Below are 26,624 nucleotides of genomic sequence, written 5' to 3'. Positions count from 1 at the left end.
AATCACTAGTTATCACATCTGGTGAAGTGAGTTGTGCTCAATGAAAGTTTACGCCTTTTAGTAAGTGTCTGAGTTGCAAAAGGCTCTTACCAGATGCCTCCTGATTAGTGGTTAGCATAAATTAACATGGCTTTCTTCTTACAAAGTGTACAGTTAGTGCAAGGTGGCTCAGAAAGTCTTTCTTCAGAACTTTCATTGATTTTGTGAGCAAGATGTATCAGTGAGTCATTCTGCATTATCTAATGCTAAAATCGAAATATTATACATTTATGGCATAACCGGCGTCAAGTGCCTCAGTTTACTGTATTTTTCGGCCTATAAGATGCACCTTTTTCCCTCAAAAGAGTGGCTGGGAAAAAACAATTCAGCGAACACCTGACACCAAAAAATAAAGAAAATTGTACCAAACACATAATTGATAACTAACATCAAGCATATACATCTTGTTCACAAAATCAATGAAAGCATTAGACCAGTTTTGAAGAAAGAAAATGTTTAACCTTTTTTTAAAAAACATTTGATTGCAAAACTTAAACAAGATGCTTTTGTTTCCAATTTCTATATTCTCCGATTCTTAATGAAAAGATACAGAGTTGAATTTCAATGTTTTTTTTAATTAATCATCTGAGTTTTACTGTTTTAGTGGCACATACATTAAATAAAAGAACATTTTCAGAGATCCACAAAGTGTAAGATTCCTTTCTATTATTGACCAGGAAGATCATATCAATTCAATAAACCAGAGGGCAAAAAGTGCGAAAATAAATGTCAGTGATACCTACAACACTTTTAATGGATATATTTCAAATCACTGTTTATCCTTAGAGCAGCATTTCTGAACTGTGGCAACTTTAAGGTAGGGAGCGGGAAGGAGACAGGGAGAAGAAAGTGATGGATAAGGGACAAATATGGTGTATGGAGAGCAGAAGAGCCAATAATTGTTTTTGGGAGTTGATGGTAAGATGAATTGATGTAAACATTTAATAATACAATACGATGTTGGCTATGTAATAGTATACATGAGATTATATGTTATGGAAATGCAAAAATAAAAAAACTTTATATAAGGTGTGTGGTCTTCAACTCCCAGAAATCCCCAGCCAACTGGGGAATTCTGAGAGTTGGAAGTCCATGCACCTTAAAAGTTGCCTAACCCACACATCGTAAAGTTCAAAAAATACTACATTAGAGAAACAAAAGCAGCTATCTATAATTAAGGCATCAAGAGAATTAATCTTTGTGTCATTACAATAAGTCTGGTGCCTACATACAGGAATAGGCTGGCTTCAGAATGGCTAATCCAACATTCCAGAGTGACTGAAAAAAAAGTCTTTTCTCTTCATAACAGGAAGCAATTTCGCCTGATTGTAAAACTGTCTGCCAGCTATGGGTCAGGAGTTTCATTTCTAAAGAACTTAATAAAGCAATAACATACAGAGAGGTTTTCTCAGAGCCAACACTTTGGAAATAACAATGCTGTGTACCATCACTGAGTAAACTTGGCTAAATTAACCTTGGGCTAATTTACCTTGAACTAATTAATTAGTTCATATGAAAAGCCCTAATTGCATGCACCTTACTCCGTGTAAAGTAGTTTTCTTCTTATTTTTAAGTTTCCAAGTAATGTCTTGTTTAATAGAGGAGCAAATATGTAAAACAAAAGATTACCATAAGCCAGAAACAATCAACTTTGATTGCAAAATAATTACAAAGATTAAAATTTTATCCGATTCCACTACAAGGGTGTCAAACTCGATTTCATTGAGGGCCACATTAGGCCTTGTGCATGGCCAGCTGGACGTCACTTGTGTGGCGGGTGTCTGTGGTGGCTTGAGCGCTCTATCAACAAAAACGGGCTCCTGAACTCCGTTTTTGACTCCAATGTCTTCCTGCAACCAATGAAAATGGAGCTTGAAAGGGCTGCACGAGCCACTCCTTCTCTGTTTCCAGGTCGGCCCACGGGCCAGATCTAAGCACTCCATGGGGCTGGATCCAGCCCCCCGGGCTTGAGTTTGACAACCTTGCACAAGCACAATACACAATCATGAAGATAATTACTGGCAGTCCTCGACTTACAACAGTTCATTTAGTAACCGTTTGAAGTTATAAAGGCACTGAAAAAAGGGACTTATTTTCACACTTATTACCATTGTAGCATCCACATGGTCATGTGATTTACATTTGGATGCCTAACAACTGGGTCCTGTGATCCCGTTTTGCGATCTTCTGACAAGCAAAGTCAATGGGGAAGCCAGATTCACCTAACAACTGTGTTACTAATTTAACAACTGCAGTTGTTCGCTTAACAAATGGGGCAAGAAAAATCGTAAAATGCAGCAAAACTCACTTAACAAATTTCTCACTTAGCAACATAAATTTTGGATTCAATTGTGGTTGTAAGTTGAGGGCTACCTGACCAGATTCTGACCAACTTCCCATCCTGTTGCATCTTCTTTAGGATTGTTGTTGTTCAGGATTCTACAACAAAACCCCAAACCAAATGTAAAAATCATAACCGCAGCGCAACTGTATAATTAAGGGCAATATTAAGCTAAGGCTGTACAGACACTGATTTAAGGTGATAAAGCTTAAGAAGCTTCAATGCTGCCTCTCCTTCAGTGGTGGATCAGTGGAGGGTTCTGGGTAGGATGCCCCGGTACAGGCATGCCGATGGCAACTGGGAACAACGGCCACCATACTAGAACGGTGGCTCATTGGCCCACCCGCCTTCCTTACCGCTTTTTTGAGGGAAATGGGCCAATTGCGCACGTGTGCACAGTGTCTGCGCAACCTCCGCCGAGCAGCTGTGGCATCACAGGGCTGTGGGTGCACATGGCCCCGTCACAGTGTACCAGTTTTGATGGGTTCCCAAGTCCATCACTGCCAGGGATGCCATATGTCCTTGAGTTAATATGGTACCAAATTTCATCACTGCATAGTTATTAAAAGTCACTTGGGTATTAAAGATGAATTTAAATAAGCTCAAACGAAAGACATTTCCTTAAATTCCCAATCTGATTGAGGAAGTAAAATTTCCTGAAGAGATCTTTCAACAACAAAACAAAAAGCAAATAACCTAGTGAAAATATAAAAATATACTCAATGAAATGGAAAATATACATGCTATTTCTGAGATAGCAGCAATAGGTAACAATAGTTCAAATTATATTAATATTTAAGATTTTTTTTTATTCTATGTCATTTTTTTTCTTTAAATATCCTATGTTAGGAAAAGTATTTCCAGAAACTAATCCATCTCTCTCAGGCATTGGATTCAGAATCGCTTCAAATGAATTGCTCTCACAGCAATCCTGTTTGAATTTATTTTCTTTGCCAAGCCATACTGAAAATGTTTATAAATGTTACACGAAAGGGACACAAACTTAAAAGCAGACCAAAAGGCCTACCATTTGTCTTATTTCTCACAGGGAAACCCAATTTGATGCTTTTAAAAAGCGTTCAAGCAGGATAAGGGGGGCCAAAGGCTACAGCATGTCCAACTGCTGTTCCTTAGCAAGCGCAACTGAAAGTAACAACTGAGGGGTTGTGTATGTGTGCACATACAAGTGTGTGTGATTAATTCAAAACCAACTGTTCCGCCATAAAAATCAGTGAAGAACCATGAGCTGTTGGCTTTGCACCCTCCAATTATCTATTTCCTTTAGTCTGATGTATATTGATACTGAATCCAATAATCATTATGTTAAACCAGGGTGTCAAACTCAAGGCATGTGGGCCGCATCCGCCCCACAGGGTGTTTAGTTCTGGCCCGCAGGGTTGGCTTGGAAATATCAAAGGACCAGCCGACCCCCCTGGCCTCTGCTGGCCAAAATGGGGCAAAAGCAATAGGAGAAGCAGATTCACTTAACAACTGTGTTGCTCCTTGTACAACCGCAGTGATTTGTTTAACCATGGCAAAAAAAAAAAAAATTGTAAAATTTGAGCATGACTCAGTTAAGTACAGCCTTGCTCGGCAATTGAAGTTGTAGTCCCAATCCAATTTAAATTTACCGACAAAGAAATAAAGGGGAGAGTAGTATAGCTATTTCAAACTGTTTAGCTCTCATCAGCTAGCCAAATCCCAGAAGGGTATGAATAGCTGCTAAGAGCTAAACAACCTGAAATAGGTCTACTGGTCTCCATTTATTTCTTTGTCGGTAAATTTAAATAGTTTGTCGTGGAAGCGACTGCCTGCGAAGGCTCCTGGATTGGGGCTGAAAGGCGAAACCGCAAACAGTATGCTCCATACCATATTTGAGTAGACCAGGCTGCCCCGATAGACCAGTCTCACTGGAAAAATACTTGTAGTCCCAATTGTGGTTGTGGACTACCTGTATATGAGTAATTATCTATCCTTCTGGTTAATGTTTGGAACAAAAAAGTGGTTGACATTCATCCTTATTCAACTGATTCCAAACCCACATTCCACTTATTTATTTATTTTAGTAGCTTACCAAATAATTAATTTAAGTTGTGTTAAATCACTGAAACTTTGCCCCCAAAGCAGCATCTGGCTTCCATATGTTCTTATGTGAAACAAAAGAAAACAACACGCTATCACTGAAAAAGAAAAAACCTGGGAGCAGAATGTTACAATGCCATTAGGGAAGTTGGATTGCCATGAAAGATGCTGAGGCCTCTTTCTCACCACATTAAATAGTGTACATATGCTTTGGGGTGTGTGAACAAAAATAGGCAAGTGAGTCTTGAAACTGGGCTTTGCAAGTATATTTAGCAGAATCCCATGACTGCCATTTCCTACCATCGAAAACCCATTCTTAGCTCAAACTAGAGTGGAATTTTAAATATTGTTCTCATCTTACCAATCAACATTTACTAGGCTTCTAGAAAAGGAATTATGTCAATGCTGACCTGAATACTTGACGCAGTCTTAATGCTAATAAAAATGCTATTAGACAACTTTCATAGAAGAAAAGGTTAAAAAAACAATATACCTGAAATTTGGTTTAAAATGGGAAAGTGAAAATTTATCTGACAATAAGCGCTTAGAGATGTTAACAAAAACATATTCATCTGATGAACTTGCAGCTTCTAGTTATAGGTTTTGTTTTTCTTAAATCAGTGCAAATCTGCAGTTTAAGCTAATGCACAATAGATAGATAACCATATTCACATTAAAAATGTCTGAAGATTAGGACTATTGGTTTTACTTGGAATTAGCAAGTAGGAATTAAGAGTGAGCCCATTCATAGATAGAATATGAAATGCTTTGAATTCAAACTGTTTCAAATACCAAGCACATTATTTTGAATGCAAAACAATTTTGAAAGTTTTGAGCAAACTGTTTTTAATTCAAACTCATTCTGTACTAAAGAAATGTTATGTACTTTTCTTGATGAAAGACATTAATTATTATATTAAAGGTATTTCTCAATTTTCAATACAAAATTTAAAAGATCATTTACAGTAAACTACATGGTTTCAAGTTGTATGAAATTTATTTTTCCCAGGCAGCATTTTATTAGAAATATAAAACTTTTAAATAGAAACTGGCACAGGATGTTGTAATACAAAGGGAAGTAGAAACTTAGAGAAACTTTGTTAATACAAACTATTAGAGAAAGAAGGTTCCTAATAATTTAATTTGCAGATCTCAACATTTTATCAATATTTAAAGATTATACTGATGCTTATAAAAAAAACCTAGCCCACAAATGAATTCAGGTCTTCTCCTGCTAAATTTGAGAAAAACAGGACCAACAACTAAACAATACAATGTACCGGTAATACAAACTCACTTAAATCATCATTTGAAGTTTAGCATCAGTTGTATTTGAATCAACCCCATTCAAAGAGTTTAGCTAACTACTGTTAAATTGTCTCAGCTAAACAACTAATTTTTGACTTTGACTTTATTTAGTGATTTAAAACATGTACTGTATATAGCCACCCATCTTTCAACCAACATTGGGCGGCTTCCTATCAAAAATCAAAAAAACATATACAATCACTTAAAGCTATTTTATTTGTTTAAAATATTTATACAGCCGCTCATCTTTCAACCAATTCTGGGCAGCTCCAAATAAAAAACCTGAAAAACATATAAAATCACTCAAATCTATTTATTTAAAATATTTATTAAGCCACCCATTTTCCCACCAACTCTGGGCGGCTCCCAATCAAAAATCCGAAAAACATATAAAATCACTTAAAACTATTTTATTTATTTAAAACATTTTTATATAGCTGCCCATCTTTCATTTAACCAAAAGACAGTGAGGCAGGGCAGCCATTCTGGATTGGCTGCTAGAGATGAAATCAACACACAGAAAGTGTAAGGATAAAAGTTAAAACTTGTTCATTATTCTGATTTCCCATGATGTGCTTTACACTTTGTTTGAAAATCTGGTTCAATTCTAGTATAGCAGCCATGCTATAAAAAAAGCAGTGCACATCTTGGGTTGTAGAAGTAATAAATGAACTGTAAGTAATGTGTTGTCTGTAACTGTATATCCTATGTATTTTTAATTACAGGCATTTAAAAAAATTAATGCAAGTACAAATTGCAAACTAGTAAGTGAGTCTTATGGTTATTACAATCAATGATGTAGCTTATTCCAGAAAAAACCTTGAGAAATGGTAAAAGCTATTTATAGTCAAACTTTATTTCAGTCAAAGAGTAATATAGATTGAAACAACTAACAAACTGGTTGAAAGTAAAAAGAATGAGCATTAAATATAGCCTAATCATTACATAATTTGTTGTCTTATTGTTAGCACTATAAACTATGACTCTAGTACTGCCCCCACCCGAGAATAATATGTTTCCCCAAAAGTAAGACCCAACTATAAAATAAGCCCTAGCATGATTTTTGGGGTGTGCTTAATATAAGCCCTACCCCCAAAATAAGCTCCCAGTTAAGATTATCAGTCAGACACGTTTAGTAACATATTTTCCCCAAAATAACCAGAAAATAAACCCCAATGTATCTTTTGGATTAAAAATTAATATAAGACCCGGTCTTATTTTTGGGAAAACACTGGTATTATTTGTTTAGAAAAAAGCATACAGCTAAGAAATGGGTTGCAATAAAATATAATAATGTGACATCCATTTGTATATTTAATATTGTTCAAAAGTTAGGCTTCGGTGGTATAATTCCCAATAGATATATAACCTGTATAGGTGTCATATAAATTTAATATAGAATTATAATTATAAATTTATAAAAATGCAATCAGGATTAGTTAAAAATGAAATCTGGAAACAAACAGGGGTTACATGAAGAATAATTTTTGTGGACGTTCAGAAAAATAATTGATATGGAGAGCAGAAGAGCTATAATGGGTTTCTATTTTTCTGGGTATTGTTGACAAGAGGAACTGATGTAATTATTATTTAATACTATATGATATGGGCTATGTATAGTATACATGTGAGTGTGTGTTATGAAAATGGCTGTTGTGTTTCCCTCCCACCAATTTGGCAAGTATTCCATCACTCAGGCTGGGGGGTCAAACATTACACCCCTCAGACAGGGTCCGCAACTTGGGAGTCCTCCTGGACCCACAGCTGACTTTTGAACACCATTTGTCAGCTGTGACCAGGGGGGCATTTGCCCAGGTTCGCCTGGTGCACCAGTTGCGCCCCTACCTGAACCGGGAGGCTCTCACAACAGTCACTCGTGCCCTTGTGACCTCTAGGCTGGAGTACTGCAATGTGCTCTACATGGGGCTGCCCTTGAGGAGTATTCGGCGACTTCAGCTAGTCCAGAATGCAGCCGCGCGAGCGATTGTGGGTGCACCTCGCTTCACCCACATAACACCTATCCTCCGCGAGCTGCACTGGCTACCTGTCGATCTCCGGATACGCTTCAAGGTGCTACTTGTCACCCATAAAGCCCTTCATGGTAGTGGATCTGGGTACTTGAGAGACCGCCTACTGCCAATTACCTCCACACGACCTAGATTGTAACCCGCCCGAATGGTATGAATGTTGTGTTTTAATTATGTATTGTCTTATATGTAAAAAGTCTGTTTTCCCCCCTTTCCTTTTTGGATTGTGAGCCGCCCTGAGTCCCCCCAGGGAAAAGGGCGGCATATAAATAAACCTTCTAAATGTAAATCTAAAATGAAAATGGAAATAAAAATATTGATAAATAAAAAAATAAAATAAAATAAAGAGAAGAAAAATAATTGATAAAAAACATACTGAACTATACAAAATATATCATGTGCATCTGATGAAATGAACTACAGTCTAGGTATAACATTTAAGGCAGCCTCTTGGTCCAGCATCCTCTGAATTACTTGCGTTTGTAAAAGTTGCTCAAAGCATTTATTATCTATCTGTGATGGCAGGAACACACTGCATAAGCACACTTACAAAAATACATTGTCAAATGCTTCTCGGATGCAAAAAAGGATTAAAAACAGATGGAAAATGTAGGATTGGAAACTGGCATAAGACCATAAGACATCATTCCCTCTTAAACAAAGCTAAGATGCCATGTCTGTTCCCAAGGGCTCTTCATTTGATCTTTACCAGCCTAATTCTGTACAATCTTTGGTGGCAGTCAATAGTGAGTCACATCCTGTACGGGGGCTGGAAAATTGACTCATTTTCTATCAAGTTAGTGCAACGAAAACTCTCCAAGGGTTTGCTAAACTGGTCATCAAATGAAAACTAAAAACTAGCTTCTTCTATTTCTGTCCCCATATTAATCATCATTATTCCACTGCACTTTTTATATATCCAGAAGTTAGCTTTCAGCAGAAATTTAATTCCCCCGCAAATCTCAGTGGACATTACATGTAATGAATGGAGCTGAATTCATTTATTTGGGGTTGGCAAATCCTTCATTGCTGAAGACTGAATGGATTCTTACAATGATTGAAACAAAGCAGAAAGACCGTGTTTAAAAGTCCTACATAAAGATTTGTTGCAGTCATGGGTTTTTCAGGATCAAATACCTGATGCTAGAGAAAAATATCTCTAAGGTGCTAACTTCATAGGATACTTCTTGAACATATTACTTCAAAAGATGATCTATTCCCAGGATGGCGAACCTGTGGCACCCGGAGCCATTTGTCAGGGCACGCGAGACGCTGCCCTGTCAGCTGGCCGGCGCACATGTGCGTGCTGGCCAGCTGAGTTCACCCTTTTTAAAGCCATTTTTTGCCCTCCCCAGACTCCCAGAGGCTTTATAAGAGCATGGGGAGGGCAAAAAGAGCCCCCCCCGGAGGCCCTCCAGAGGCTCCATGAGCGTCCCTGAAGCCTCAGGAGCACACAAAACGGCACTATGGGCAAACCAGAAGTTCGGGAACAGACTTCCGGTTTGCTCGGAGGGTCGTTTTGAACGCTCCGAAGGCTTTAGGGAGCCTCCTGAAGGTCCCTGAAGCCTCTGGAGGGTCTCCGGGGGGGGGGGCTGCTTTCGCCCTACCCAGGCTTCTATAAATCCTCTGGAGCCTGGGGAGGGCGAAAAAAAGCATGCAAAAAATGGGGTGTCGTGCCCGTAGTGCGTGCATGCGCAATGAGGGGGTTCGCGCATTGCGTTATGGGTGTGGCATGCCCACACAGGACCCCCCTGCACTCCCCCCACTTACGGTACGCGAGCCAAAAAAGGTTTGCCATCGCTGGTCTATTCGCTTCAGAATATACTTCTGGTAAGGTATATATTGACAGTCTAAAATTGTAGTTGACTAGTTAAATAATTGATACGTAATTGATTGCATAATTGATTCATAAGAACTGTCATACAAAATCTTTGTTTAGTCATGTTTCAGGCCAAAACAATCTATAGCTACCCTGTTTCCCTGAAAATAAGACCTCCCCGGATAATATGCCCAATCAGGCTTTTGAGCATATGTGCTAAAATAAGCGGTTCGCAAAAATATTGCAACACAGCAGCAGCCACCATGATGTGACCACACTCGCCACCTCTTGCAACTAAAAAATAATAAGACCTCCCGGAAATTAAAGCCAAGCACTTATTTTGGGGGTCAAAAGAAAATAAGACCCTGCCTTATTTTCGGGGAAACACGGTATAGATACAAGAGATCAATTATTACTTTTGATCAAACAATTCTATTATTTAACTGATGAAACCTTTTTAAAAAAAATATTGAACAGTTTCTGTACTCTCTTGATTTATCTTTAACCAGAGATTCCTTAGGCTTCCTTCACTTCTACTCTTAGTAATATCCAGCCTGTCTGAAGTTGTTCTCCCAACAATTTAATTCCAATTGCTGTTTCTTCTATTCAAGCATTTGTCATCATATAGCCTGCTAATTGAACGAGGGGGACAGTATACAGTGGTTCCCAACTGTGAACAATTTAGTTGTTATTCAAATTGATGGTCATCAGGCAGATTGTTCAGTAGGCAAACAACGTGGTAAAAGTGCACCAGGTTTTTAAGGGCTAGCTAATCTGTTATGAACTATGTAAGTGTTTATATAATCAGTAAACAATGGACATTATTTCTTTTTGGATTTCCCTTGTCTGTATTTTCTGAATATAGCATCTGTCAGTTTCCATTCCATGTGTTGTTTGCACTGTAAACTCTTAAGCTCTATCCGACAACATGCAGATTAAGTACAATTGTTTCGCAATTTTTACCAGAGACCATACTTGGTATTGGAATTTAAATTGTTCTTTTCCATCCCTAGACCACTGCTGTATTTTGCACACCATAAAATCTGCGCCGTTTGGAAAGAGTTTAAACAATTTTATACTTAATAAAATTACTGCAGTTGTTAGCACCATTTTCTAGGGTCTATTTAATTTCACTTTTTAAAATGACCCGCCCTAAATCAGTAATCATTCATATCTGTCATTTTTTTTTCTATAGTTCTTTCATCTCTTCTTTCTCTCCTCTTCCTAAATATTTGTTTTTGGAAAAACTATTCCCATTTTTCCATAAGGTATCTCCTTGATTTCTGTAATTTTCTTTAACAAATCTTACTGGTCCTGTTAATTGGATTGTTATCCTTCATCTTTTTCTATTGCTCATTTAGCTGTACTTTCTTGGGTTTTCCTGTTCTTTTCTGAAACTCAGTATTCTATAAAATTTTATTGAATATAAAGCTGCTTTGAATACAACCCCTCAGAGGTGGTATTCAGCTGCTTCAGAACGGTTCGTCTAAACCAGTAGCGGAAATCACAGGTGGGTCTGCCCACCAGCCCACATCTATTTAGGCACCTTTTTGAGGCTGGGTGCATGCGCGGAAGACGTGCGAGCAAAGCGCATTCATGGACAGACGCATGTACACAAGGGAGAAGCAAGCGGGCACGGGGGGGGACCAATGGTAACAAATGGGAAACCCACCGCTGATCCGCTTCGTCACCTTTTTACTTCCATTTTGAAGGAGGCAGAATACTTTTAACCTGACAACAAACAGCCATTTTTCTTCTTTTCTTTTTTGCATGTCTTGAATTTTGGTTTGCTTCCCTTTAAGATCTCACTCTTTACATTTATCACCTTCAACACATTTTCTTAGGAAAACCATTATATCATGTTGGTTTGATGATTTTCTTGAAGTTGTAATTTTTCAGGAGGGCTGAGATCACAAACCTCTCGCAAAATTACAACTTAAAAATATCTTTTCAAGGAGCAAAAAAAAAAAAGATCTAGTAGGGTGATTTGAACCACAGGCAATACTAAATCTTGTTTTTTGCTGACTTAATAAAATTCTTCCATTTTTTTCTTTTTTTTATATATATTTTTTTATTTTTATTTATATCTTTTTTTTTTCCCTGTCTCAATACATTTTATTTATTTCATTTCATTTTCATTTTATACAATCACTTATATACTGTGCGTAAAAAAAAAGGGAAAAAAAACCCCAACATGACACTTCATTCCCCCATACACCCTCTCTTCTCCCCCTCCAACTTTCATTTCACCCCTCCAGCATTCCCCTCTTCTACTTCCCTTCCCCCTCAAACATCTCCCCCTCCCTCCATCTCCCCCTCCTTACATTCCCTCTCACTCCCTCTTTACTTCTCCCTCCTCTTTCCCTCTTCTCCTCGCTTTGGTGTATCCATACATTTCAGTTTTTTTTTTTTTTTTTTTTTTTAAAATAAAAGAGAAAAAGAAAAAAAGAAAAAAGAAAAACGAGCCACAGTATACAAGTGAATTCTTATTGTTCTAAGAATTGAAACTGTAATTCCACCCTCCCCCCTCCCCCCTATAATCCCCCCTCCCTAACCCCCTTACGGCTTCGCAGGTCCCATACCCGGCATAATTCTTTAACAAGCATTTGAGTATAATAAGGCCAGCTAACTTTAAAATTAAAAAAATAAAATAAAGGTAAAGCCAAAGAAAAAAAAAGAGAATAGTAAAAAATACAAAATAAAAAAAAAACACACACACACACAAAAAGAAAGGAGAAACAAGAAGGGTCAATAAACCCACTACGTTAACACAGCTTCCCATTATCTGTAAATCTTAAACAATGTAGCTCATTCCAAATTTCGGTTATTTTACTACTTGCAGGGTTTCAAACTGTATTAGAGCCAGGTAAGTTGATCAATTAGGATTCCCCAACTAAAAGTCTCATTGCTTTGTCTATCTATTCAGACCTTTAATTTATCTCTTTTTTATCCGAATATCCAAACCTTTCTATAAAACCATTAAACTCAAGTACTTCTTTCATTTTTCATTTCCAACACCTCCCTTTCTATCCTTACCCACCTCCACATGTAAAATTTTTTACCTTCCACCCTGCCTTTATCCATATCCACATATATATTTTATCCGCATCCATTGCTCCTCCCATATTTACTCCACTTTCCTGAAGACTCTCCGACCAATCTTTCTTGACCTTATATTGAAATAGCAACTCAAACAAACATCAGCTTGCATTCTAGCCCCAGGTAGTCTAATTAAGCTTTCGCTACCCTTCCCTCTCCCACGCGCCTCCCAACTCCGTTCGTCCCAGACCACAACTCAAAAAGTTCGCAATCTCCGCTCTCCTCGCCTAGGAAAATAATTCATGTGCAATTTGAGTTAGAGTTCAGACAAATCTTATATACAATATGTGTCCACAATCAGCAACGCTTCTTTCAGTCTCCATGTCTCATCATCGATATACAACTTTCCCATTTTATCCCAGACGGAAATCATAAAGCTTTAAAAACATCGCTAAGTCTTTATTCTTTAGTCTTCTGCCCTTCCGGAAGAGGAAAGCAACACCCTCCGCCTTGTAGCCACGTGTCTCGCTGTTTGTCTTCTCCTTCTCCTTGTCTCTCTCCAGGTCCGGATGAATCAGGAAGTCCCGCCTTCAGGGTCTCGTAGTAAAATTCTCGGGCTTCACAGACAGAATTAATGCGGTGTTTTTGGTTGCCAAATGTAACTGTAATACCAGCTGGGACTTCCCATTTGTATGGAATCTGAGAATTTCTGAGTTCTTCGGTTAAGAAAGCGTACTCTCTCCTTGTTCTTAATATTTGAGATGGTATCTCTTTAAAAACAATCAAGTCCTGTCCATCAATTCTCAACCTCTTGCTGTAAAGCCTCTGTATTATCTCATTTCTGGATTCCCTTGTGGTAAAGTATATAATTATGTCCCTCGGAAGCTGTCGCTGTTTTGCTACCCACGAATTCTGGCGGTAAATTCTTTGAATCTGCCAATCAAAGTTAAATCCCGGACTTCCCACCAAGCGGCTGATAGCCTCAAAGAAGATCTGTTTCAAATTCTCCTGTTGGTTTTCACGCAATCCTCTAACTCTAATTGCAAAAGCAGTCTTATTATAATTTATCATGACAAGTTGTTTTTGAGCATTTTCAATTTCCTGTTGTAACGTTTGAATTTTGGATATCAAATTAAGATTAGTTTCTTCCAAAAGTTCCAATTTGTCCTCCGTTTCAGCAATATAATCTGTCATGACTGTCATTACTCTGATCATATCCTTCTTTGCCTGAGCAATTTTAGCATCAAATTGATCATATAAATCCGATATCAGTTGATTAATTTCCTGTCTGAAATCATTAAGCGTTTTGAGAAGAAATTCTTGTGTTAACAAATCTCCCGTGGAGGGTGTAGGAGGCAAGGGTAGCGGCTTCATAGCAGTTTTGGAGATATGTTATTAAGGAAGCGCTTCTGTTTAGATTTGGGAGCCATTCCAGAGTAAAAATAAAAGACAAGCAATCAAGCGAGCCAAAAATCAAAGTCTCTGCTCCCCTCAGTTAATCTTTTAGCAATTAGTACGGAGAAGCCTTCAGGAGGGTAGGGCTGACTAAGTACGTCACATCAAACACAAAAGCTACGAGATCGCCATCTTGTGACGCAGCTAAAAAAGAAAGGGAGCCTTTTGCGAAATTGAAGCTGGTATTTTAGATAGTAATAGAAGAAATTCCTCAGGAATGGTCCCCGCCCGGATTGACTTTTAAATAGCTTAGCTTTGTCCTGGGGGGGGGGCAATCTGCCTAGGGCTGCAAAAAAGGCAGCGCGGAAAACTGGCCGGAGTAAAGGCTCAGCTAATGTTGAACCTCTTCTCCATTCACAGCAAAAAAAAGCTATGAATTACAAAGAGATCCTAACGACTGACCTTCTCCCTGCCCCTTTCTGCCAGAAAGGGGAGATATCTATAGATCTTATAAGATATACGAACCAGAATCCTGACAGGAGCTTCGTTGAGCTCCCGACGGCGGCAGGCTCCTCCCCCCGAAGCCTCTTCCATTTTTTTCTTGTAGAGTACATACTGAATTTTATTTTGGTGTCATCCATCTGTTGATGTGGTGTATCAACTCAGCTCTAGGTTGTTGGTGGGGGGGGGAAGTATTTGCTATAAATATTACATTTTCTTGGCACAACTGTTAGCCTGTCTCCTGCTTCATTTTATACATAGAAACGTAATGTTTCCATTATTTCAGATGCTACTTTAGTTCCAACTTTAGCATCCAGTCTCATATAATGAATATGCTGTGGTTTTTTTGGTGTGGTGTTGAAATGTTGCTACAGAACAGTTCCCCTTTTTCGTATCTGTGGGTGCAACACCAGATTTGAATCAACATAATACTGATTGGCTTGCCTTGGAATCAAAATTTGAGATCCTTCTAAATTTTTTGAGATCTTATGATTCTTTTAATCATTCTAACATATCTGAGCACTGACTCTGTCACTTGTATATATAATGATGGCTACTTAATTTCTGTTATATTTTTCTTGTCTGCAGTGGATCTGATCCTCTCTGCCATTTGAAATTTATTTCAGTTCACTGATTCCCAAAATGTCTGTGTTCAGTCTTAACATTTCTGCTCTGGCAACATCAGGTTTGTCCTGGTTCATGGTTCCAACATTCTACATGCTAGTAATATGTGTATTTTTGAAACATTATCAAACATTATTTTCGCTTCTTGACGTATCAGCAGATGGACATCCTTTCAGCTTTAATCTAGCCACAGCATAAATGATAGCCTATACCAGTGTTGGCAAACCTTTTCGGCACCAAATGCAAAAACGGGAACGCGTGCGGGGGGGGGGAAGGGGGAACGAATGACGCCAGAAACTAGAAAAGCAGTTCCCAGGTGCACATGTGCAGGAGCATCTAAAACTGGAAGAGCAGTTCCCCGGTGCGCATGCGTACAATGGGAAGCTGAGCTTCTGGTTTCCAGCATGTCATCTCGTCTTCTGGTTTCTGGAACGCATGCGCACCCGAAGACCAGCTGGCCAGAGCAAAACTGGAAGCTCAGCTGTCCAGTGTTCACATGTGTGCCACAGAGCTGCTCTTCCGGTTTCCAGTGCTTTTCCCCCCCCCACGAAGATCAGCTGGCCGGCACACATATGTACCGGAATCTGGAAGAGCAATGGGTGATGGCTGGCGTGCCCAGAGAGATGGCTCTGAGTGCCACTTCCAGGACGCATGCCATAGGTTTGCCATCACGGGCCCATACTGTCCTCCCCAGAAACCTGTTGGATACCTTCTGAATGGGGGAGACGGTACCCAGTGTCATGTTGACATTGTCCTCATTACGAAAGCCCATTTGGTTTCCTTGTAAGAATATTGCAGTGGATCTATTTTTTTCTTGAGAGCACTTTATTTTGTATGATCCTTTATGGCCAGTGGGATGGAGAGAAAACTTCCAGGAATAAGTACTCCCAATGACAGCTTGTAATATCATTGGAATGTACAATTCACTTCATTGCATGCTATTTTTCAAGTCTTAAGCATGAAGTCTCATACAGTATTAAACATTGGTCTTCTATTTAGGTTATTAATTTAAATTCTGTATTTAAAGAATGCAGCCTACCACTACCCCTTAATAAAAAGGAATCATTGGCTAAAAACACAGAAAAGTGTTAGGACAATTAAATTTTGAAGGAAACTAATAGAGTACATCTGAAAGCTTTCTCACAGTTGTCACACATAGGCTTAAAAGCAGAATATTTTAAAGGGGGTCTATGTTTACCAATATTATTTCTTCGTAATCTGTTAAAAAAGATATTTTTCATAGTAACCTAAAGAATAAATGGATAATAAATGGGTAGGTGATTTTTAAAAAACGTTTTAAAGAGTTGTTATGAATAAAGCTAAAGTTAGATGACATTTTAGTTCTCTATCAGAAGGATTGGGAAATAGAGGCAAGTGGTGTAACATAGGTCCTTGCAATTTTGCACCGTACAGCTCTTTGACTGTTTTTTAAATAATACATTGATGGTGCAATACAAAGCTCTCAATATTACAAACAAAGGGTACAATCAAGGTTAGAAAAAAGGCATAAGCATTCCGGGAAAGAAGAATGCATGCTTTTTTCTTCTAAGGTAATGTTATTCAATAATAGTCATGGTAATACCAACAATCATGATAATTACCTTTGCAGATTCATAATCAGGTTTCCCGAGCAGGTCTTTATTTTGTTTTGTGCTTCCAGATGAGTCATACTTTCCGCGCTTATCCCATCAATGCTAAGGACCACATCACCTATTCCGACGTTTGCATTCGCTGCTTTGCCTCCATCGCTCAACTGCAAAAATCACAGTAACGTAAGCATTATTTGCTTTCATTCACATTCTAAGAACCGAGTCATGAGGGCCAACAAGAAGAATTACGAACATTTCAAAGTGAACTTAACTTTGAAAAGAATACTGTATTCTTATAATGAATCCACTCTATAGAAAAGGAATAAGATCCTCTTAGGATGGAGTGAACACTGAATGAAATCAACCAGGTTCAAATGTTGTCAAACTCGCCATGTCATGTTGCTGTCATGTGACATTTTGAATGTTTTTCCCATTCGCAGAGCTGGGATGGGCGTGGCCTGCCCGTTACACATACAGGGATGCCAGTTTGACACCCCTGTACTAAACCAAAACCTAATCCTAAGGTTGTTTGGTGAAACCAGTGGTCTGGAATAGCTCAGTTTACTTAATTTACAACGTTAAACTAATCAGTTATGGGTTATAAATAAGCCAAGTTCGTCTATCACACAGCACTTAATACAAACTGCATCTGCATACATTTTAAGGACTAATAATCTTGGCATAATTTTCTAATGAAAACCATACCCAAGAACCTAAGATTCAACTACAAATTTATAGAAGACATTTTAGCAAACAATCCTTGTCTTAGGACAATAAGCTGAACTAGGAGGCTGGGTTATCAATAATGGTCAATTGGGAAATGAATGTATTAACATATAACTCATTGCCCCAATTAGCAATCCCAACCATCTAGGTTTTGTGAATCTATTACTGTGGGTACCAGCAACTTCATGTATATCCTAAGAAAATTCAACCCTGTGCTATCAGGATCACAGTAGTAGATTTCCAGAGACAAGCAATGCCCTTATTCATTAATTATAGTTGATGTACAAAATACATCACAAAATACAATAAAGTGCAAGTTGATCATAGCAATAATGTAATTATCACAGGATTTGATATAGCACAACTTATCATTGCGGGATTTGCATGACAAATAAATAAGCAGAAACTGAAGACTACAAGTTCTTGATTATTTTGCACTGGGTTCATGAAAAATCCCAATTAGACCAGCAGCCCCCAACCTTTTTGGGCACCAGGGATCGGTTCCGTGGAGAGAAGTTTTTCCCTGGACTGTAGGGGGCAAGGTTCCATGTGCTGCCTGCATCCTGTGGATGTGACTTTTTTACGTGGCCTGGGTTTCTGGCATGCCCCGGACTAGGGGTTGGGGACCCCGATTTAGAGAACATAGTTATTTAAGAAAAGGTCCAAGGAGTCCAAGTGTTTTCAGTTTGCATGTAGAAATTGGCTATTAAGATGTGATTTAACTCACAGAAGATAATTACTGCATCTTGTATTCTTTCTCCATGGAGCTCTTGAACTGGCCAAAAGTTTGAGGAGGATCATATTGGAGTATTGGGAAAAGGAAGAGTGCATAAACATCCTTATTGTAAATTTTCTTCAGCCAACTAATTATAAAACTGTCTGATTTTGGACATGCATCCTCTCCTCTACTAAGGGTATTTACGGACACAATATTTCTTCCAAAAGGTAACTTTCCAGAGAAGATTTATAGATAGAACAAGAACAGCTGAGGGAATGCAAACATTCCTTTGTAAATTCCTTTAAGTTTACTTATCTTAGGATCTAAACCAGATAAATTGTTATTTCACATAACAGTTCATTTAGTTGGTATCAAAACCCTAAGTGTAAAACTAAACCTCTTCGACAATAAATCAAAATTAAATGTCCCATTTCAAATACATTTTTTTCCTTTGAACTTGAGTTGATTTTCTCATGTCTTATATTTGTACAATGCAAAAATACAAAGTTATTTTAATTTTTTTTTCCATTCAAACCAGATAGTGTGAGAAAAATATATTAATAAGACCTCCCTGGATAATAATCCCTCCCCAAAAATATTGCAACACAGCAGCAGCCATGAGGTGACCATGCTCGCTGCTTCCTGCACCTCAAAAATAATAAGACCTCCCCAAAAATAAGGTCAAGTGCTTATAAGACCTTGTCTTATTTTCAGGGCACAGTACATAATTTAATTACGAGTGTTTATATGCCAGATCCAATCCAATGTACACTGGGCAAACTGAATTAATTTTAGGATTTGAGTAAAGCGTTCTAACACAAGAAAAGAAAGAAATGTTAATGATCACCAATATAACATAATAATATATAATAAAAGTTAGAAACTAGCCTTCCATGCAGTTCCGATATGAAAGATTCTAACCAAAGTATTCACATCTGCAGACAATACCACAGACTCTTTGGCTAAGGAATGAAATAGTACAAGTTCAAGCAGCAAATAAATGAATGGTATCACCATACAAAAACTTTAAATGAAAGGAAAAATTGAAAAAACAGATTATCCTTTCCATGCAGACTGCCAATGTGGGATTATTTCCTACTATATCGTGCATGGGCTCCTGTCCTATCTAATTTCAAGTATGGTTCATGGGTTTTTTGTTTACTTAAAAACATTATAGTGCCATAATGAGACACAGAACTTACTGGTGAGAATGTAATTACTGTATCCTATTCAAATAAAACTATTTTATCTTTATTTTGAAAAAAAAAGACATTCAACTGCTCAACAATTATATCTGTTGTTTTAGCTACCATTCATATAATAATGATTCATGTTGGATTCCAGGTCTTTAATTTTGCCAATGTATTTGTACTTTATCCATGATCATAAATTAGGTTTATTTTTCTTAAAAGTTGTTCTTTCTACATTTCTGGGCTCCAATTCATGAGGCCACTGGAAAGCTCCAGACCGCAAACTAACCCTGAATTACATAGGATACGGGCCACAGGAATGTCACATATGTGTAGTCACACTTAAATATTTTTTATTTACTTTCACTGACCTGGCTTCCTACCATTCCATTTTAATGCATAAATACATAAAACAGCCAAGCTGTAGAAGGGCAGGTAGAGAAGACTCAGCCTAGTGTCCACAAATGCACCAAGACTATCCCCACTTAAATTCTATTAACTCTTAACTAGAGCCAATTTACTGCTGTCCATTAATTAACCATTAAGGGCTCAGTGGCTAAGATACTGAGCTTGTCAAGCAGAAAGTTGGCAGTTCAGCGGTTCGAATCCCTACCACCACATAACAGTGTGAGTGCCCATTACTTGTCCCAGTTTCTGCCAACCTAGCAGTTCGAAAGCACATAAAAAATGCAAGTAGAAAAATAGTGACCACTTTGGTGGGAAGGTAACAGTGCTCTGTGTGCCCTTGGCATTTAGTCTTGCCGATCACATGACCACGGAGACATCTTCTTCAGTTTTGAAACGGAGATGAGCACCATCCCCTAGAGTCGGGAACTACTGGCACATATGTGTGAGGGGAACCTTTACCTTTATTAATTGACCAGATTATTGTGTGTAGCCTTGAGCAATAACTCTTCTGAACTGGGGACAGACAAGGAATAATGGATGGAAACTGATCAAGGAGAGATTCACCCAAGAAATAAGGAGAAATTTTCTGACAATGAGACCAACCAACCAATGGAACAGCTTGCCTTCGGAAGTTGTGAGAGCTTTATCACTGGATGCTTTCAAGAGATTGGGCTGCAATTTGTCAGAAATGGTGTAAGGTCTCCTGTTTGGGCAAGGGGTTGGACTACAAGGCCCCTTCCAACTCCGTTACTCTATTTATGACTGCTGTCTCATAAGGAAGGAAAACTTGAATTCATACAACCAATTTATTCAGTCCAAAATTATCCAATTAACAAAGCAATGTCAACAATAGGAAAATACAGGAAAATAATTATCATAATCATGTAATGATCTGGGTGCTTTAATTCAATGCTCCTTGTTATTTGTTAATATTTTTGGTGGCCCGTATTTAATTAAGCAGATATGCTTTGCGTACATGCTACTTAGTCACTAACAACCATAAAAGGAATTGATAGAACTGGGGGTGGGAGTTAGGGATTCCCGTTATTTAATTCAAGACTTCAAAACAACTGTTCCCGAAAACCTCTACCAAAGGTTGCCCTGCTCATTCGAAAATTATTTCTAGACAATTTTCCTGAAATTTCACTGTCTTAGGTCCATTACGTTTATGTATCTTTGATTCATTACATTTAATCAAGGAGCAGATAACTGTTCTTTATTTTCTACTGGGATTTGTTCTTGAAAGAGGCAGAGCCAAGGTGATGCAGTGGTTAGAGTGCAAAACTGCAGGCTACTTTAGCTGACTACTAGCTACAGTTCAGAAGTTCAAATCTCACCGGCTCAAGGTTGACTCAGCCTTCCATCCTTCCGTGGTGGGTAAAATGAGAACCCAGATTGTTGGGGGCAATAGGCTGACTCTGTAAACTGCTTAGAGAGGGCTGTAAAAGCATTATGAAGCAGTATATAAGTCTAAGTGCTATTGCTATTGCTACTGTTATTTTACCCTTTTGTCTGAAACGAATGTCATTGATTCTGTGCATTTGAAGTACATTGGCTTTAGAGCATTTGAAAACTGTGGGATACTTAAAGTAACTTGTCCACGTGATTGTGTCTGTCACACAACATATTCAGATTTACTGCTATCAGTGTTTGTTCCTTTTAGTGAGCACATGTTTCTTTTTGGCAAGGTAGTGCTCAATGTCTGATTTGGAGTGGTTTATGGAAGATAATGCATACTCGGCCAAATGCTATTTATAGGGATCCTGCTCTCTATTTCTCATGTATCCTCTCCTAACCTGATAAGAAAGGGACAGCTAGTCAAATCACTGGATTCAATTTCATCACCAATCTTTCAGCTCTTTCCTTGTAAGCCAGGGGCTCATGAAATGGGGACAATTATCCCCAAGAGGATATTTTGGACATACTTGAAGATAATGGAACAATTAGTAACTGCGTGTTTGTGAGTCGAAGCTCCAGTTTGGTATTGCCACTGCCACTGCATTTGTGTAAAACAATTCCTTTGTGGGGAGGGAGGAAAGTTAATGACACTACCTACTCAAGACCAAGAAAAGGGTCAAACCATATAAACCTCAGCTGCAAGTTAATGCTAAAATAATAATATCATTGAGAATAAAAGCAGAATTCTACTCTGGGTAGTATTATAGTAAAGTAACAGAGAGGATAATTCCAGCTACGCAAGACCAAGCTTTAAGAACAAATGAATTCAAGGCCACAATTACAAGACAGCAACAAACACCAAAGAAACAGTGGATCACCTAATTAGGTATGGCAAGAACGTCTCACTGACTGACTACAAACAATGGCAAGATAAAGTAGTATGATTTTGAATTGTGAGCCGCCCTGAGTCCCCTTAGGGAAAAGGGCGGCATACAAATAAAGGCAAAAGTAAAAAAAAAAAGATTGGAGCACTGGAATACCTGCAAGGAATACTGCAAGCAAGAACTGTTAGGACCACAAAATAGATAAAGTTAATAGAAAATCTGGGATGTTAGGATTAAAGTAAGAAGCATCGGCCAACCAATACCCCAATCTTAATAACTGTTGATAAGACAAAAAGTGTTCTTATCTTCTGTATCAAGTGTTAAATCAATTCATTTTGTCTTCAACACTGGGTGCCTACAGTCAAAACAGCTCTGAAATTATTCACTGTGAATTTCCAGAATTGAATTGAAATTCACTTCACTTAAAATACACATCTCTTACTAGAAACAAAATAAAAATGTCCTAAGAAATGTGAAATGTAAGTATTTTACATACCAAATAAGTGCTGAGTTTACTTGGAATCCACATTTCTTACAACATTTTTATTTTACTTTCAAGTCTAAGAGAAAATGTGTGTTTTTATTCTACACACCGTGTTTTCCCAAAAATAAGACAGGAGCTTATTTTCTTTTGACCCTCGAAATAAGCAGTTGGTCTTATTTTCGGGGAGGTCTTTGAGGTGCAGGAGGTGGCAAGCATGGTCACATCATGGTGACTGCTGCTGTGTTGCAATATTTTTGGGCAGGGCTTATTTTAGCACATGCGCTCAAAAGCCCGATTGGGCTTATTATCCAGGGAGGTCTTATTTTTGGGGAAACAGGGTAAGGTTATATAAGACCTGTGTGCATAAATATTTGAGTACTGTTCGTTAAACTGTTCCTCTGCCACTAATTTACCTGATCATCTATTTAAAACAAACAAGTCTCTTGGATCTTTCCTAGTAACTTGCTGACATTTATCAAGTATCTTTTTGAAAAAGACAACTCTTAAGATCTAAGCCACATTTGAAGTTCTACAGCTTTTTTTTTTTTTTTTGGCAAAGAGTATTAGCTAATCAAAACTACAATTCGAGTCGTATTGGCATTCAAGCTTCCTGATTCGTGGTAAGGCACTATTTTTCACACCTCAAAGATTCTTAATGAGTCACTAATGAACAAATCAGCTGAGAAAGCATTTGGTTTCCCAGATGGACGGGAGACATAGGATATTGCCGGTTGGGGTATTTCATAGCTGAGGGACTGCATCACTGCAGTATATTTACTGCTGGGCAAACTCTGCCCGAGCCCAAAGCCCAAATGTACATGACATTTGCCAGTACTGTAAATGTCATTAGACACATACCGGGCCACAGTATGTCAGTCTGCAATAATACGGATTCCAAAATACTCTTCATACATTCTTCTTGCCAAGCTTCAAGTAACATGTATCTGGGAGTCACATTAGTGGTTTTCTTTGTGAAATCAGAGTTGAGCCATGTAATTTAATATGCAAAAGAAAAAAAACACCTTTATCTACTTTTGTGTATTCTGTGTAGTCTAGCAAATTTATAATATGGGCACAAAGATAATTTTATTTATTTCAATTATAGCTTTATTTTTATTCACTTCATTCTTCAGGAAATGATGCCAGACTTAGCAGTCTCATATTCTGCCTTGCGTGAGGAATATCTTTATTGTCAATAGCTGCATGGAAGACAGAGGAGAGAGATGGCCACATGTGGAGACAGGTGGGGGTAGAATTTGGACTTGCTTAACGGCAATATATCTCCTTCAGGAATTATACTCTAGTTTATCCGTTTCCCATGAAAAATACCAAAGAACTATTTTTTTCAGTTTTTGCAAATGTGATCATACGAAGGACTCAAAAAGCTGAGGGAACTCAGGCTGTGCAATTCACACACACACACACACACACACGGTTCTATATCTTTTATTTATTGTTCTTAGACATGGATAACCATTCAAGAATTTTCTATCTGCACCAATGATGAAATTCAATTTTTTTTTACTACCGCTTCTGTTGCCGTGGCTTGGTGGGCATGGCAGGGGAGGATATTGCAAAATCTCCATTCCCACCCCTCTCCTCGGGCCAGCCAGAGGTGGTATCTGCCTGTTCTCTGAACTACTCAAAATTTCTGCTACCAGTTCTCCAGAACCTGTCAGAACCTGCTGAATTTCACCCCTGATCCGCACGTGCTTCAAAATGTGCATCATTACACCAAGAATTATACTCCTACAGCTAAAATTCCAACTTTCTCTTGGCAAATGGCTTGCATTTTGAAGCATGTTATGTAGCTAGCAAGGACACTATTAGCAACTTTCAAAAAACTTAAAGACATGCTTTTCCTAGGAAACAAATTGTTTTTCCAATGAGCCTTTGAAAGTTATACTGAAAAAAACTGACAAAATTATTGTGATGATGTGACATGCAACCCGAAGCTGCAGAGGAAAAAAAATGGGGTTACACTATGAAGTATTTACTTAAAAATGAGTGATATATTAGACAAGCTAGGACACGCTAATTTTTAAAAGCTAATCCTATACATGATTTCTATCCTGGTGCCTTCACCGCTCGACCAGAGTGGCTCACATTATAAAATCCATCCAGATGTTAAGATCCACTGGAAAGTACCTTTAAGGATGTCCTTGCTATCAAAGTCTGTCTTTCGTCTTTTCCTAAATTGTTCTCAGACAATGGAAAACATTCTTGGTGAATTGCATTTGGCCCCCAATTCTCAATATTTAAGAACCCTATCAGACACACCTTTCATGACCTTTATTAAATATTTACAGATGTTTTATAATTTCTGTTGTATTTTTAACTCTGGATTTCTTTTTTTCTTTTAAGCTGCCTCTAGTATTTGACAGAGTAGAAAGTCAGCATACTCTTATTCTAGGACAATATTTAGCTGGACAAAGAGATCTTAAATCTTGCCACAGCCAGATTTATAAGTCAGGGACTACAAACAGATTACTGGCAGCCATCCAATATCCAGTGTAGCCACTATTAAGCAGAATAATAATAATGAAAATCCAGATGCTAATATTTACTATATTGTCCAAAAACAATGACTGTGAGAAGACGTTTATGCTTCTTCTCACAGGTGCAGGATAGAACACTGATGGCTAACATTTTCCAAAGAGCGTGCCCAAAGCGCGCAAGCGCGCACCTAACTCCCCGTGCATGCATCCCGCCCCCGCAAATGTGTATGCAAACTCCCCATATGTGCCCCACCCCCCATGCATGCAAGCGCCCCCATGCATGTAACCCCCTAATGGAGGCCCCCTAATGACAAGCTGGCTGGCGGAAGGCGTGTGCGCATGCGCGGCAGAGCTGAACTAGGGTGACGGCTCGTGTGTCCATAGAGAGGGCGCTGTGTGCCACTTGTGGCATGCAAGCCATAGGTTCTCCAATACAGGGCTAGAATAAGACCACAGTAAACAACTCTGTCTATTGTTTGAAAGTAGCTGTTTTTAATTTGGAACTTTCATTTCAAATTTATTCAGGCAGGTTTATTTACTTTTTAGATTTATTTAGTTTTCAGACAGTACTCTGTCTTCCAACTTTTCCCCATTAACAACTACTCTATCAAGAGTGGGTGATTGGCTCAAAGCCCAGGTAAGAAGAGACCAGACATTAGGTCTCTTAGTGTCAGCTGAGTAGCTTAATCACTCACTATCACACTGGGTTTCAACCAAAAATACTATGCAATTTTTATTTAATTTGGAGGGCATGGGGTTATACAGATAGTCAACTTACGAACTTTTGTTTAGTAATCATTCGAAATTACCACAGCATTGAAAAAAAGTGACCTATGACCAGTTTTCACACTTATGACCATTGCAGTATTAACATAAAGTCACCTGATCAAATTTGGGCGCTTGCCAACTGTCCTGTGTTTATGACATTTGCACTGTCCTGGGGTCATGTGATCACTATTTGCATCCTTTCCAGGGAGGTTCCCTCAATGGAGGACGCCAAATTTGTTTAACAACTGCAAGATCCACTTAACAACTGTGGCAGCAAAGATAAAAAAAATTAGATGCAATTCACTTAACTTACCCTTTTAACAATGGAAATTTTGGGCTCAATTGTGGTCATACCTGTATAGCAATAGCACTTAAGACTTATATACCGCTTCACAGTGCTTTTACAGCCCCTTCTAAACCACTTACAGAGTTAGCCTATTGCCCCCAACAATATGGGTCTTAATTTTACCCACCTCGGAAGGATGGAAGGCTGAGTCAACCTTGTGCTGGTGAGACTTGAATTACCAAATTGCAGGCAGCCGGCAGTCAACAGAAGTAGCCTGCAGTACTGCCCTCTAACCACTGCGTCACAATGACTTGTATATCAATTTAATGTATTTCTGTAGCCTGTTCTTATGCAATCACACATCTGGTGTATTAATTGGGGGGGGGGGAAATACAGGTAGTTGTCGACTTACAACAGTTCATTTCGTGACCGTTCAAAGTTATAACATCACTTTAAAAAGTGACTTATGATTGTTTTTCACACTTATGACCATTGCGGCA

The 26,624-nt window shown here is 38.3% G+C and overlaps 1 protein-coding gene across 1 annotated transcript in view; it reads right to left on the bottom strand.

Moving 5' to 3' along the window:
- Window positions 1–26,624, bottom strand: part of PDLIM5 (PDZ and LIM domain 5) — a 150,145-nt gene that overhangs the window by 93,740 nt on the left and 29,781 nt on the right. The window contains exon 3 of the mRNA XM_032224129.1: window positions 16,777–16,928. Coding sequence (XP_032080020.1) covers window positions 16,777–16,928 — 152 coding nt within the window. The remainder of the gene's footprint in view (window positions 1–16,776; window positions 16,929–26,624) is intronic.

The sequence above is a fragment of the Thamnophis elegans genome, chromosome 9, assembly GCF_009769535.1.
Source record: "Thamnophis elegans isolate rThaEle1 chromosome 9, rThaEle1.pri, whole genome shotgun sequence".
NCBI classification, from domain to species: Eukaryota; Metazoa; Chordata; class Lepidosauria; order Squamata; family Colubridae; genus Thamnophis; species Thamnophis elegans.
The sequence above is the reverse complement of the archived record's forward strand: the minus strand, read 5'-3'. Positions and strand labels throughout refer to the sequence as shown.